This window comes from Eptesicus fuscus, chromosome 18 (assembly GCF_027574615.1).
Source record: "Eptesicus fuscus isolate TK198812 chromosome 18, DD_ASM_mEF_20220401, whole genome shotgun sequence".
In the NCBI taxonomy this organism is placed as follows: domain Eukaryota; kingdom Metazoa; phylum Chordata; class Mammalia; order Chiroptera; family Vespertilionidae; genus Eptesicus; species Eptesicus fuscus.
In genome coordinates, this window is record NC_072490.1 from 45,915,563 (window position 1) to 45,930,382 (window position 14,820).

Here is a 14,820-nt window from a genome sequence, read left to right on the forward strand (position 1 = left end):
TAGATTTCTAATCCTTCCTTGTTTTTTACATCAATAGTAGCATCCTCTACACATTATTGTGTCCTTGTCCTTTTTATCTAACAGTGCATGCAGGAGAGCTGTGCACGTCCAAATGATAGCGCATCTTCAGAGGGCCCGCCCATTGGGTGGACCGTGGCACGTTTAACCATTGCCCCCGTCGGAGGACATTTAGCCTCTTCCCCACCTTTTGCCACAGTGCATAGCCTTTCCCGTTCAGCACGTCACACCGGCAACGGCGAACCTGTGAGGTGTGGTTCTATGGGGAGGAATTCCTGGCCACAGGGACAGGCATCCATCACGTTGCTAGAACTTGCCAAGTTGCCTTTCATCGGGGCTCTTCCAGTTCCCACACGCAGCAGCCGTGGAGGAGAGGGCGCCGGCTTTTCCACAGACGGGCCAGTGGATTATGCTGTCCAGTTTTTGGATCTTTGCCAAACCGGTAGTTGCAAGAGCAGTATCTCAGTATTGCTTTATTGGTATTGCCCTTGTGAGTGAGACTGAGCAGCTTTCTATATGTTTACGTACCATTCGTGTTTCTTTTTCTGTGAACTGAACGTTGGTATCCATGGCCTGGTTTCTCTGTTTGGTTGTTGGCCTTTGTGGTATCCGTTTCTGGGAGCGATTTCAGTCCTGGAGAGGTTAGCCGTTGGTGATAGGAATTGCAAATACTTCTCCCAGTTGGATGTTTGCTTTCGTTTATGGGTATATCTGGGCATAATATTTGTTCAAAGCAACAATGTGTTATCTGCTTCTATTTAAATACCCCAAAGATGCAGATGTAGAGAAAGTACAAAAAAAAAAAAAAATGTCTTTCTCCCACTTCCTCCTACCTCCCTGCTGGTCTGTGTATGGATGTTTCTCTTGGTACCCACAAACATGCCTATAATTTTGTTCTGTTTTGTTTTTAAAGGAATGGGATAATGATATTAATATTATGCAGCAACCTGCCCCTTTCTCTTTTTATTGCCACACATTGTGGATAATCTCTCAAGTTAGTGCATACAGACTCCCTCATCCTTTAGTGACCTGCGAGGAGAGCCCCCTATTGTTCGGCTCTGGGCTTTTCCGAATTTGCATCTGGCCACTGTGGAAATGGAAGTGCTTGCATAGGGCTGGCTGGTGTGTGGGGGGAGAAGTGGGGGAGGAGGGCGGGGGAGAGTAGGTAGAGAGGACCACAGTGGGATAAATTCCCATAGTGTGGGGTGGGCTTATAGGGCCTTACATTTTGCCTTCCCAAAAGACCTTTCCAGCTGTGTTCCCTCTGGTAGTGTGTCATTTCTTCACATGGTTGGCCGTTCCCTCCTAATTCAGGAGTGGGGAACGCCCAGCCCATGGCCCACGAAATCCTTTGGTCTGGCCCTCCCAAGGCATTAGGGGTGAGTTAATTAAATGTTTGACCAAACAGAGCAGGCTAATTCTTTACGTTGATAATTTTGTGTGGCCCTCGAATGGTGTTATCAATATCCAAATGGCCCTCAGCAGAAAAAGGGCTCCCCACCCCTGTCCTAACTAGTCACCTTGAGCCAGACTCCCCCGTTTTATTCAGCGCCCCCTCTAGTCCGGAGCGGCCTTAGGATTGTTTTCCTTGTGTGAGCTTGAAGGAGCAATAGCGAGTAGACGCCGTTGGTGTCCTCGGATGGTGATCTCCAGCAGAGGCTCAGTTCGCGGTCTGCCTCTGCGTGGGAGACGCCGCCCCTGCCTGCCGTTAGAGGAAGGTAAGCACCGCTGTCCGAGGTATGCGCTCCCCCGCACTGAGTCCATTTTGTTTGTGTTCTTTGCACACCCAGAGAGCCCGCTCCAGTTCTACGTGAACTACCCCAACAGTGGGAGCGTTTCTGCTTACGGTCCAGGGCTGGTATACGGAGTGGCCAACAAAACCGCCACCTTCACCATCGTCACTGAGGACGCAGGAGAAGGTACGGTGACATGTGTGTGGTTATATGCTTTCAGCTTTCCCTTTGAGAATCCCGTGGACATGACCCCGGGGCAGCTTTTAAAAAGAAGGCTGTTGGGCAGTAGTATTTATCTTCTTTTGTTTCGTGTAAATCTCAGGCACAGCTGCTCTGTCTTCCACCCAAAACAGGACTTTTTGAAGTTCCTGGGGTTCTGATTGAAATCAGATTCACGCTGTGAAATGTTTTATGTGATTTGCCCGAAATCTAAGTGTTTTGGCTGATGACGTTTTTGGTTTTGTTCTTTTTTGCACATGTACGTGCATCCACGGGACCACATGAGTTATTTGGCTCTGTGTGCGTGTGCGTTGTCTTTGTGGAGATTTTAAAATCTGTGTTTCCAATGGGATCTCCACGTGGCCTCCAGCCTGACCAGCGTGGCAGTGTGTGACACTTCCGTACGCGTGGTGACGTGCGGGGCTCCGGCCCTTCCTCGTCCGCACATTCCGAAGAGCAGTGGTGGGAGACGGGGATTCCTTCGATCCCTTCCGGGGTGACTTCGGGGCCAGCGTCTGGTCTTCCCTTCACCAGGATAAGTGAAGAATCCAGAGGTGGAGTGTTGTGCCATAGTCACTTAGTTCTGACCTAACGCCCCTTGCCCGCGGCTCACATGGCCTGTGCCAATCTGGCGCTCCCGACCTCAGAGCTGCCCTGGATGAGTTGCTGTCCCTGTGGAAACAAGCGAACACTCCCTGATGGCCCTCCCTCCCTGCTCCCATTCTCAGGGGGTCTGGACTTGGCTATCGAGGGGCCCTCCAAGGCTGAAATCAGCTGCATTGACAACAAAGACGGGACGTGCACAGTGACCTACCTGCCCACCCTGCCCGGCGACTACAGCATTCTGGTCAAGTACAACGACAAGCACATTCCTGGCAGCCCCTTCACCGCCAAGATCACAGGTAGGGTGGCCTGACCTGCTGGGGGCTTCCTCGTGGGAGGCCTGGCCAGCCCGGCAGCCTGTCTCCGCATCAGACCAGGGGCAGCAGGCGAGTTGCCTGGGTTTAGGTTTCACAGAGACTCAACGCAGAGAAACTGGGGGTGCAAGGCCAACTTTGGACAGGCTAATTCCCCCCTTAGCTGGTAATCCAGGGGAAAGCACTCACATTTGGAGGGCAATCATTTTGTCCAGTCTGACTCCTGAGTGCACATGGAAGGCCCCCAGATAGAGGCATTCAAATAACACTTACTGCACGAATAGGTGAGCGCCCAGATGCCCTTCTGCATCACTGCTGGATAATTATTCTTTCCCATTTTACAGATGGGAAAACGGAGGCTTGGAGAGATAGTGTCCAGCCAGGTTTCCATGTGGGTATTCTAGGGTGCAGGTTGAGGTTATCTGATTCAGAGGCCTGCTGCTCACCTGTGTGCTCGCTGTGCTCGGATCCTGCGCTCGGTGGGTCATACAGAAGATGCGCAGGACGAAGTGCTTGCCCCTGAGTCGTTCAGGCCTGTGCAAAGCAGCCAGCAGCCCCGTGCAGAGCAGGATGAGTGTTTACCTGGGAGATGCCCAAGGGGATGGCAAGCAGGTGGCAGATGCCTTCACCGGCAAAGACTCACTTAAGAAGTGGTCTGTGAGGACTCAGGCTCCAGCTCCTGCCAGCATCTGGCCTTCCCTTCGCCAGGCCTAAGTAGAAGTCATTCGTTGTTGATTAGGTCCATGAGGCGTGTTTTTTCACTTAACTTTGGGTAACTGCTTCGGGCTGTTCATCTGTAAACGACATGTGGGGTGAGGGCTCCGGGGAGCGGGTCACCACGTGTGACGGGCTGTGTTTGGGGGGTGTTTCCCAGATGACAGCCGACGGTGCTCTCAGGTGAAGTTGGGCTCTGCCGCCGACTTCCTGCTGGACATCAGCGAGACCGACCTGAGCACGCTGACGGCCAGCATTAAGGCCCCGTCCGGCCGTGACGAGCCCTGTCTCCTGAAGAGGCTGCCCAATAATCACATCGGTGAGCCCGGGCTGCCTTCCTGGACTGAGCTGGGACCCTTTGGTGGGAGATGGGGATCCCTTCGGTCCTTTCTGGGGAAGTAGGTCACGCCTCGGAGTGCGATACGATAAGCCTGCTGGGTCACATGAGTGCATTTCCGTGTTGCGAGGTTGACCACCCTTGCATACGCTCTGGGGTAGCCGGGAAGTCAGGGAGCCATACTTCCATTCCTGCGAGTGTGTCTGCCTCCCCGCTCCTCTCCTTCATCCCCTCTCCCTCCTCTTACAAACCCTGATGTGTGCCCGGTCCAGGCATCTCCTTCATCCCCCGGGAGGTGGGTGAACACCTGGTCAGCATCAAGAAGAACGGCAACCACGTGGCCAACAGTCCCGTGTCCATCATGGTGGTCCAGTCCGAGATCGGTGACGCCCGCAGAGCCAAAGTCTACGGCCGAGGCCTGTCCGAAGGCCGGACTTTCGAGATGTCGGAGTTCATCGTGGACACGAGAGATGCAGGTCTGTGGGTGGTCGCAGGCGAAAGGCCGGGGCTTTTTGCTCAAGCGTCTTCGTGTTTTCATCCTATCAACTCCCTTTTCTTTCTGAGCATCCTTCAGACTGTCTGTCCTTTTTGCCGCATTATCACGGAAGCCTCATGACCACCGGGAAAGTCGGTGTTGTCTTGTTTTCTAAATGGAGAACCTGAGGCTCACAGGGGTCAACAGCCCTCTGCTTCTGGCATTTGAACCCAGAGCCACTACAACTCCCAGTTCTCTCTTGTTATCTGTACTCCCAGCCCTGCTCTCAGCTCCCCAGGTCTCCTGGACGCCTCCCCAGCAAAGGCTGTTGGGCCAGCTGGCCAGGACCGTGTCCCGCTCCCAGTGCTTTCGTGGAAATGATGAATCTCTTCCTGTTTCCTCTCTGAGATGGTTTGAAGTAGTCTGGGCCTCCCCAACCCAATGCCACAGCCAGCGCCTTCCTTCTCCCGCCTTCTTGAGTGATGGCTGAATTGGTGACTTCTAGACGAAGCCATAGTCCTGGGGCAGTGGTCGGCAAACTCATTAGTCAACAGAGCCTAATATCAGCAGTACAACGATTGAAATTTCTTTTGAGAGCCAAATTTTTTAAACTTAAACTTCTTCTAACGCCACTTCTTCAAAATAGACTCGCCCAGGCCATGGTATTTTGTGCAAGAGCCTCACTCAAGGGGCCAAAGAGCCGCATGTGGCTCGCGAGCCGCAGTTTGCCGACCACGGTCCTGGGGGGAAAGGGCTGGACAATTTCTGGTCCTGATGGGCAGATCCTCGTGTTGTTCAGCCTTTGTATCTGCTGTCTTCGTGGTCCCCTGGCTGGAGATCCAGGGCAGCGTAAAAATTCAAATGTTCAGGCCTGTGGCTGGCCATGAGCCCTCGAGGCAGCGCATGCCATTCTTGGAGGCGTGTGGGCAGTGTTTACCCCAGGGGGCTCTGCAGGGCAGGTGCTCCGAGGGGCAGTAGGACATCACCCTCCAGAAAATGGTTCTGTGGTCAGAGTCATGCTCAGCAGGCTATTCCACTACAGGACTTCTCAGAGCCTTGAGCCGGCTCCTCTGCGGGGGGCTGTCTGCAGCAGGGATCACAGTGACTTTCTTTTTGCTCTCTGCAAATGGCAGTATGCGTTTCCGGGGCCAGATGTCCATTCTGCATGCACCGAGCTCCCCCTTCCCAATGAGTTGCTGTCAAAACAGCCCCCGGCTGCTGTGTTGCAGGCTATGGTGGCATATCCCTGGCGGTGGAAGGCCCCAGCAAAGTAGACATCCAGACAGAGGACCTGGAGGATGGCACCTGCAAGGTCTCCTACTTCCCCACCGTGCCTGGGGTTTACATCGTCTCTACCAAGTTCGCCGACGAGCACGTGCCTGGTACGCGCGGCCCCCTCTGTCCTCTCTGCCCGCTGCTTGAGTTTTCTGTAAGGGCTGTGCCTCGGGCTCTGGGTTGCTCACGTAAACCCTCTCGGTTCTTGCAGGGAGCCCGTTTACCGTGAAGATCAGTGGGGAGGGGAGAGTGAAGGAGAGCATCACCCGTACCAGCCGAGCCCCATCTGTGGCCACGGTCGGGAGCATCTGCGACCTGAACCTGAAAATCCCAGGTGAGCACGAGGGGCTCATGGGTCAGGGCAGGGGGGCCATTGTAAGTCAAGTCCACTATGGACGACTCATTTTTAAAATTTCAGTTATAATAGTGTTTTTAATACTTGTTTTCACAGAGGCCCATTCAGGAAAAATGAATCTGTTTACCTGCTATCTTTTTCTTCTTCCAAATGAAAATAGTTTTGTTGCATCACCTGGGGGAGATAGATACGCTCTTAGGTTGTTCATTTAGTTTTTGTCGAATAGAATAACCCCAGTGAGAGATCTGGCCTTGCTGAGGCCAGTGTCTGGAAGTTTTAAAGAAATGTCAGCCCACCAGCACCTTCTAATCCCCATTCATCTCCTTCGTTCCTAAAACTGGAATGAGGGCTGTGCTGCAGGGCTGGCGCGGGGCTGGGGGGGTGCGGGGGAGGCGGGGGAAGGCACATCTAGCCCTTTGGCCATAAATTGTTCCTCATGGGGCCAAATTAGTCAGCCAATCGCCACAGTCCTTCTGAAATGTGGCCCAGGGTCTTTCTGTAAAGAAATCCCCCAAAAGAGCCGTCGCCGAGTGCAGGAAGGCACCGAGGCTCCTCTGCCCGCAGCTGGCACGTGCTAAGCCTCCAACTGCCCAGGTTTTGTGGGACGGAACAGCTACCCTCACGTCCTGGTGTGGCGAGGGGGCCCTTTTCCCGCACGGGGTTCCCATCTTTCCTAATACGTCGTTTGTCTCTGCTCTGCCCTCTGAGCAATATTTGATGGGTTCTTCCTGTGCGGACACCAGTCACGTGTAACTGTGGTGTAAAAGCCTCATTACTTCGGTGTCAGACAGGACCTCTGGAACAGAGCTGGATCGTGACCATGAAGTTCCTTGTTAATGACTCCACAGGATTGCATTTCGTGTCTGGGTGCCCCACCCTTCCCTGGGTTTTCTCATTTCACACGCACTCAACGTCTGTGCCTCAACCCCTGTAGTCAGTGGTCTGTGCCGTTGGCCGCCGTGCCAGGCTGCGGGCACCTCGCGTGGGACTGCTGGGCCGGCGTGTCTCAGATGCTGCTACGCCTTGGCAGCTGCCCTCCGGAACATGAATCGGTGCCCGTTTCTCTATTTCTTACCAGCGCTGGGCACTGGAGTTCACTCTCACGTGGATCAATCAGATGGAAAAACACGGTGTCCAGTGTTCAGTTTCACCTCCCTGCTCACCGGTGAAGGGACGGTCTTCTTGGCTGTACACGCCTCATTTACAAACGACCTGTGCCCTCTGCCTCTCGGCGTCTTGTCTCTGTGTGATGTGGACAGTTACCCCTTCTCTTCAGGCTTTTCTGGCTCTTGACGCCTTCTTACCCTTTCCAGGGACTTGGCCCCAGAGCACTCGGTGAGACTCACTTTCCCCCTCGTTGCCTAAACGATTCTCTTCTGTCGGTTAGAACGGAGGACGGCACACCAGCTCCCACGTGTCCTCGGACCCAGGCCGCGTGTGGGGACCCTGTCCTCAGCCTCCCTTCCTTTCTCTGTCCTCAGGGCTCACAGTCCTGCGCTGCTCAGCCCCGACCCCGTAGGGCTGGAGGGTGCAGTTCCTGTGGCTCTAGGTGATGGCATTGCTCGGGCACCAGCATGTGGCGTGCCCGTGTCCTCCCCGTCAGTGCAGGCACGGCCTTGGGCATGGCACGAGCCCCTCGGACGGAGCGGACGTGGTCTGCTTCGCGGTGTGGGCGACCCAGCGCGTCGCTTTTCTGCAGCGTGGCGTCTGGTCTTCGGTTTGCTCGGAGCTCCGCTCACGCATGGTTCCCCCTTTGCTGCTGGGACTGACGCGTGTTCGTTCACCTCTTCCTCTAAACGCATGTTGTCTTGTCGCCCAGAGGGAATGCCAAGGCTCCTTGCGAGGGAGGGATGGCACCGCTTGTGTTTTCTGCCCCTGTGATCATGACGATGGCCACGTGTCGCCCCGAGCTTAGAGACATCTGAGCTGTCGTAGTTTTTACATGTCTGTGCGGTAACTGTCCGCTCGGGCCCCGGTTTGAAACGGATGTGTGGCATTCACTCCAGCCAGGAAGGCTGTGAACGTGCCCAGTGCCCCTAGAATGTTCTTGGCCCTGGTGCCTGGAAGGGCCTGGCTCTTTCCCTGCTGGCCACAGTCCGCCTGGGACTTAAGGGAGACAGGAGGGCCGGCGTCCAGACTGCGCACCCCACGCTGCACCCGCCTTGCCCTCTGCTGCTTGCCCGGCACGTCCTGTTCTGCTGGGCCCGCACTCTAACCCTTCTCCGTCCCCCCGCCTCTCGCTCCCTTTCAGAAATCAACAGCAGTGACATGTCGGCCCACGTCACCAGCCCCTCCGGCCGCGTGACCGAAGCAGAGATTGTGCCCGTGGGGAAGAACTCGCACTGTGTTCGGTTTGTGCCCCAGGAGATGGGCGTGCACACAGTCAGCGTCAAGTACCGCGGCCAGCACGTGACCGGCAGCCCCTTCCAGTTCACTGTGGGGCCCCTGGGCGAGGGGGGCGCCCACAAGGTCCGGGCAGGAGGCCCCGGCCTGGAGAGGGGAGAAGCAGGCGTTCCAGGTGAGCGGTCGGCAGGCTTCTTCCTGGAGGACAGTAAGGGCTCCACTGGTGGTGTGAGCACCGTGCCCTCCTCACCCTGTTCTGAGGGGAAGACTGTGCGTGAGATTCCGATGGGTGGTATCAAGGGGCATTCTTTACAACAAGGCCTCTCTGGATAAATTCCTTCAGCAACTGCTCTTGGCCCAGTGGGCAGCCCGTAACGATCGGAGCCTGTAATCAGTGACTGTGTGTGGTGCACCTTGGAGCAGAGGGGAGCAGAAGAATGAGGCTGTTTGCAGAGCCTCCTGCGGGGCTGATGTTCCGTGGAACAGGCTAGGTTTCTGCAAAACCCACTGCGAAGGTGCCTTCGAGTGGCGGATGCTGGTGGAGAGGCCTGTGGGGACAAAACTAAACATTCTCCTCTTCCTCTGGCTTGGCGGGGCGTGTGCAAAAGATGCCCACGAGCTTTGTTGTCATGGGTGGGACTAGGAAACACGCAGCGCCTCTGCTTGGGTGCTGCTGGGGTCGGGGAGAGAAAGGCCTGTGACTAAGAGTGACCAGCATTGCAGGGTTGGGCAAGAGGGGCCTCAGCCACACCCCGTCACTCACCGGGTGTTTCTCTGTCTCAGCCGAGTTCAGCATCTGGACCCGGGAGGCAGGCGCGGGGGGCCTCTCCATCGCTGTCGAAGGCCCCAGTAAGGCTGAGATTACATTCGATGACCATAAAAACGGATCGTGCGGGGTGTCTTATATTGCCCAAGAGCCTGGTATGTATTCAGGAGCCAACTCAAGACTTTTCTTTGGTTGGGGGTGGCTCGGGGGTGAGGAACAGAAACCCAGGGAGCGAGCTCAAGTAAAAGGAATTGATCTCTACGGGCACGTGGAGCGCTGCCTAGAAATCCAGGGGCAGGAAGTGCAGCCAGGCCTCCGAGGGGCAGGAATTCTAGTTCTCATTGTCTGTCTGTCTCCGTCAGCCTGTCTGCTTCGGGCTTCATTCATTCTTCCCATTGACCAGCCTCTGTGCCCAACCTAGGCCACTGGCTTGTGGGACTGCCCAGAAGGGGGATTTTACCTGGCATCTGCCCTCCCTGGAGCAGGGTCCTCTACGTTTTGTACCATGAACCCCTCTGGCATCTAAAGCCTATGGGGACATCGTTTTGAAACACGTAATACAAATTTTATATAAATAAATAAATAAATAAATAAATAAATAAATAAGTAAAAGGCTAAGCGACCATCCAACCGTTTGACCAGTAGCAATGACCACCAGGGGGCAGACGCTCTGACCGGTAGCTATGATTCACGCTGACCACCAGGGGGCAGACACTCAATGCAGGAGCTGCCAAGCTGTGGTGACTTGGCAGCAGCGGTTCTCGGGTGACGCACCTGGAACCAGAGAGGAAGAAGCCCGATTCTGGGGTGCCTCACCTGAGAACCGACCTCTGGCAATCCGGGACCCCTCGGGGGATGTCGGAGAACTGGTTTTGGCCCAATCCCCACAGGCCAGGCCGAGGGACTCCCACCTGCCGGAGGGACCCTGTTACTCCGTAGACACCCTTTGAGCCACAGGAGGTTGGCTCCAGGGCATGTCTGGCCCATCTCGCCCAGTCCTGCCCTGCCAGCCACCTTCTAATTAATTTCCTTTGGATGTGCACAAATCCGTGCACCAGAGCACTAGTTGGATTGTAATAAAAATCAATTATATCAAAATGCAGTTATCAGAACCTTACAGGAACAAATATGTAACATAGCAAGGTATGCATGTCTTCATTGATACATTAAATCTAAAATTGGGTGACTACCCTAATTTAAAAAAAAAATTGGATGACTACCTTAATTTCAAAATAGTGATGAGTATAAATGAGGTGTCAAGGTATATGTAAAACTGTAAAATGATATGAAAGTATCTATGAACTTTGTTGGTGACAAAGTCACAAGTACTTTTTTTTTAAAATATATTTTTATTGATTTCAGAGAGGAAGAGAGAGGTAGAAACATCAATGATGGGAGGGAATCATTGATCAGCTGCCTCCTGCACGCCCCCACTGGGAATTGAGCCCACAACCCAGGCATGTGCCCTGCTCAGGAATCGAATTGTGACCTCCTGGTTCATAGGTTGATGCTCAACCGGCTGGGCTGTCACAAGTACTTTTAATATACTGTGGTTTCTTGTCAACATTTCTAAAGAAAGGAACTGCTAAATATCAGCTAGTGAAAGCAAAGATGTAATTTTTTTCCCATCCAAGTCTTACGGATCTCCCGCGTTCTATACAGAGGCCCTTTGGGGGACCCTGAGGACTCAAGTTCAGAATCTCTACCCTTGCCCAACTAAGAAAATCATGTTAGCCCTGCCTGAGCCAGGCAACCGGCCCTGAACCGATGGGCGAGGCCGTGGAGGAGGGCAGGGTCTCCCTGAAGGCATTTTCACAGGAGACCTCACTGTACCCGCCTTCCTGAATCTCTGAGATGATGGGACTTTCTTGTCCCCACAGGTAACTACGAGGTGTCTATCAAGTTTAACGATGAGCACATCCCCGAAAGTCCCTACCTGGTGCCGGTCATCGCGCCCTCGGACGACGCCCGCCGCCTCACTGTTATGAGCCTTCAGGTGAGACGCAAGGAAGCATCCATGTCCGTGGCCACAGGCCAGCCAGTGAGACCCTGGACTCCTGAGGCCGCTTCAATCCCCGTCGCTGCGGAGGGTCCCAGCCCATTTTGACCACACACGTTTCCCATTGTGGGGAAGCCTTCTCTTGGCAGAGTCAGCTCCCCATACGGTTAGGACAGGAGACAGTTGAGGGAACAAAACGGAGCCACAGTCACTAAAACACCTGAATGTTTGGGGACAAGTTTGCTTTTTAAATATTTATTCAAGAGAAACAAAGGAGAGGCCCGTTAATAGTTGGTTAAGGGCTAAGGAGAGCTTTCAGAACGAAGCTAACACAAAGCCAACAGCCCCGTGATGTGCAGCCTGCAGGTATTGGCTTCTTTTTCCTCAAGGAAGCCAATTGTGTTTTATTTTATTATGAGGATTTATTTATAATAAGTGTGCTAGGCACTTTGCTAAGAACTTGGTCAGTGTTACCTTATTAAATCCTTTCAGCAGCCTGGTGAGTGGGCTTCTCTTGACCCCATTCTAAAGACGGGAACACTGAGGTGCAGAGAGCTTATGGCTGCCAGAAACCAGCTCGTATGAGGCAGAGTGAGGTCTTGTGGTTCTAGAACATGTGGTCTTAACGGTGGCCTCCTTCATCCCCACCTTGGCATCGTGGCCGGTGGCTGCACAGTCCAACCTATTGCAGTGCCAGGAAATGCAACTTTTCTCCTGTCGTAAGCAGGTCACTGAATTCAAGGTGGCATAGCGGCCCTCAGCCGAACTAAGAACCATCGGAAGATGCTTTGCGTCTTTGCTCAGGACACTGAAAAACAATTAGGTGTCCGAACCCGGAGTAGCAGTTCCATTGTGCAGTAGCACCAGAATCTCCAAGTATGATTTCTGGCTAAAGGGCCTTCTAGGTAGCCTTCCTTCCACGTCCCCCTAGTTCTTGAAAATCCTGGATCGATTAAAACCCAGTCTCATACCTCCCAACGGGCAATATCACTGGATCTCGTTCCTACACGTGGTTTACTTTTGAGATCTCCACACACCCCCCCTCCCCCGAGGGGAATTGGTGCTGCTAGTTGTTCCACACACGACCGAGCCCAGCAGGGTCGCCGTCCGCAGATTGAAGAGGCCTCATTGGAGAGAACCGGGGTGCCCACTGGTCGCCGTGGTGCAGATGTTTTTCTTGTGTTTCATTTAAAGGCTTCTTAACAGAAGCTCCTTTCGTGCCGACGTGACTAAAGCCTAGGGAGGGAGGTAAACCCAGCGCTTGCCGAGGGCAGACAGCTGCCTTCCTGCCCCTGGAAGACTTCTTTCGGATCTTCCGAGGCGTTTATCTCCCTCTCGAGGGTTTAGCGGCAAGCGGATTCAGGTAACGTCATGGTTCTGGCCAAAGGGAGCTGATGTGCAGAAATCCTCTCCTGTGGAGTCCTCTCATCACAGTGTGGTCGTAAATATTTAAATAAGCACGCAGCAGGCTGTGTATCCGGCAAGCGGGGGCCCCCGGGCGGGCGGGTCAGCTTCGTCCCTGTTCCTCCCGGGTCACTTGATGCCGAGTGATACGTAAATTATTTATTGGAGATTTACCGGAGGCCTGCGCAGCAACATCTGGGGCTGGTTAGGGGAGAGAGGCACGTATTGTTTTGTCTTGCTTTTGAGGCTTTTTAGAAAATTGGAGTCGGCTGGCATTTTGTGGAGGAGGAGGGGGTGGAGGGATGGGGCTGGTCTGGCGATCAAAGACTCCATAATTTTGAGTTTGGTCTCTAACCCCAGTCTGTGACCGCGAGGGCTGTGCAGTCTCATAGAATGCCCTGAAACAATGGAAATGCCCCCCATCTTCTCCGGGCAACGTGGTAGCCACTAGCTAGTATAACCAAGGAACTGCATTGTAATTATTTAATTTTAATTAATTTAAATCTAAGTATACAGTGAGATAGCCACATGTGGCCAGTGACTACTGAATTAGGCAGCCCAGTTTTAGAGCCTTGCGTCTAAGGCGTGGGCCCCGGACCTACAGCCTCAGCATCGCCTGGGAACTTACTAGAATCCTAGAACCCCAGGCCCCACCCCAGGCCTGGAATCAGAATGTGCGTTGTAACAAGGCCCCTGGTGCTTGGATGGCACATTAAGTGCGAACCCTGCTGCTCCAGAGTCACCTGAGCAGTGGCTGCCCAACCGAGTTTACATCAAAACTGCGGACTTGTAAAATGTTGCTGTTCAGGATGGGCTGATCTTAAAATACCTTAAGCACCTAAACTTCTAATCCCTTCCTCCCAGAGAGGCTATAGTTTCCGAGACAAGGCATGGAGAGTGAAATTGACCCAGTGACTAGCACCAGTTATACTTGTCTCTCTCTCTCTCTTTTTTTTAAGGGTACACACAACTTCAAAATGCATATTTTTGTTGTTGATAGTATTATAGATATCTCCCAGCCCCCCCTTATCCCTATTTTTCCAGCCCCCCCCCCCGCCCCGTCTCCACTACCCTATTGCCTATGTCCATGGGCTATGCATATAAGTATATATGTTCTTTGATTTATCTCTTCTTGTCCCCCCATCCCCACATCGAGGTATGTCAGTCTGTTCCATGCCTCCATGCTTCGGGTCTTAGTTTGTTGGTCAGTTCATTTTGAAAAAATGCATATTGATAGTCAATAACCTGACATTTTTCGAGCCTTTATGTATGGGTGAAGCGTTATGCTGAGGGCTTTGAATGCATAACTTCATTTCATCCTCACGGCAGCTCTCTGAGACGGATCCGGTTATGACGCACATTTTGCACAAGAGGCGACTGAGGCTAAACGAGGTTAAAGGTTAAACGATGTAGTTATACGTCTGGGGAATGGGAGCGGCCCAGGTCCTGCCGAGTGGACCCCTGTGTGGTGCCGACGGCCTCCCTTGCACATGCAGCCCTGTACAAGTTTATTAACAGTTCCTCCATTCCTACCCTCCAGGTAAAAAATAGCCGTGACATAAAGCGTTGTTCGTATTACTGAGGGTCTGCTTTTGTCAGCCGCCAGGCCCCTCCTAAAAGGAGGGCCTTCGTTTTTAGTCTTTCTTTTTTTGATGACCCGTTTGGGATGCTGAAACAACGGTCCTGTTGATCAGGATGTCTCAAGTCTTCACACCCCGGAACCTCTTCCAGATGGTTTGGGCACCAGACCCACGCCGCTGTGCGTCTCTGCTTTCTTACCTTTGGTGCTAGCAATGTGGAATGAGCCACCTGCTTCCGTGGGATGTGGCGAACCATGCTGGGCCTGTTTGCAGGAGCACTGTCCCCCGCGTCCCGGACCGGGTCAGTGTGTGCCGCTAAGCAGGAGTGCCGGGAGCCGTAACGTTGTCTGATGTGTTAAATTCTCAGGAATCGGGATTAAAGGTTAACCAGCCAGCCTCCTTTGCTATAAGGCTGAATGGGGCAAAAGGAAAGATTGATGCAAAGGTGCACAGCCCCTCCGGAGCCGTGGAAGAATGCCACGTGTCTGAGCTGGAGCCAGGTAAGCGGTGGGCAGGGTGTGCGGACCCAGCGCCAGCACCCCCCGACCCAACATGCACCCTGATGGAGGACCAGCCGGCCTCACCAAGGCCAGCGAGCCCTCACATTCCCTTGGCTGTTCTTGCCAGACACTGCTTGTAACTTAGGGTGTAAACATTGCCAAGGACAGACAGGGGGACACTCTGA

At 53.6% G+C, this 14,820-nt stretch overlaps 1 protein-coding gene across 2 annotated transcripts in view; it reads left to right on the plus strand.

The window, feature by feature from the left end:
* FLNB (filamin B) overlaps nucleotides 1–14,820 on the plus strand; it is a 135,442-nt gene that overhangs the window by 109,423 nt on the left and 11,199 nt on the right. For both annotated transcript variants that reach the window (XM_008146303.2, XM_008146305.2), the window contains 10 exons: nucleotides 1,809–1,937; nucleotides 2,699–2,872; nucleotides 3,762–3,920; nucleotides 4,211–4,414; nucleotides 5,643–5,795; nucleotides 5,900–6,022; nucleotides 8,295–8,561; nucleotides 9,170–9,307; nucleotides 11,033–11,148; nucleotides 14,503–14,635. In XM_008146303.2, coding sequence (XP_008144525.2) covers nucleotides 1,809–1,937; nucleotides 2,699–2,872; nucleotides 3,762–3,920; nucleotides 4,211–4,414; nucleotides 5,643–5,795; nucleotides 5,900–6,022; nucleotides 8,295–8,561; nucleotides 9,170–9,307; nucleotides 11,033–11,148; nucleotides 14,503–14,635 — 1,596 coding nt within the window. The remainder of the gene's footprint in view (nucleotides 1–1,808; nucleotides 1,938–2,698; nucleotides 2,873–3,761; nucleotides 3,921–4,210; nucleotides 4,415–5,642; nucleotides 5,796–5,899; nucleotides 6,023–8,294; nucleotides 8,562–9,169; nucleotides 9,308–11,032; nucleotides 11,149–14,502; nucleotides 14,636–14,820) is intronic.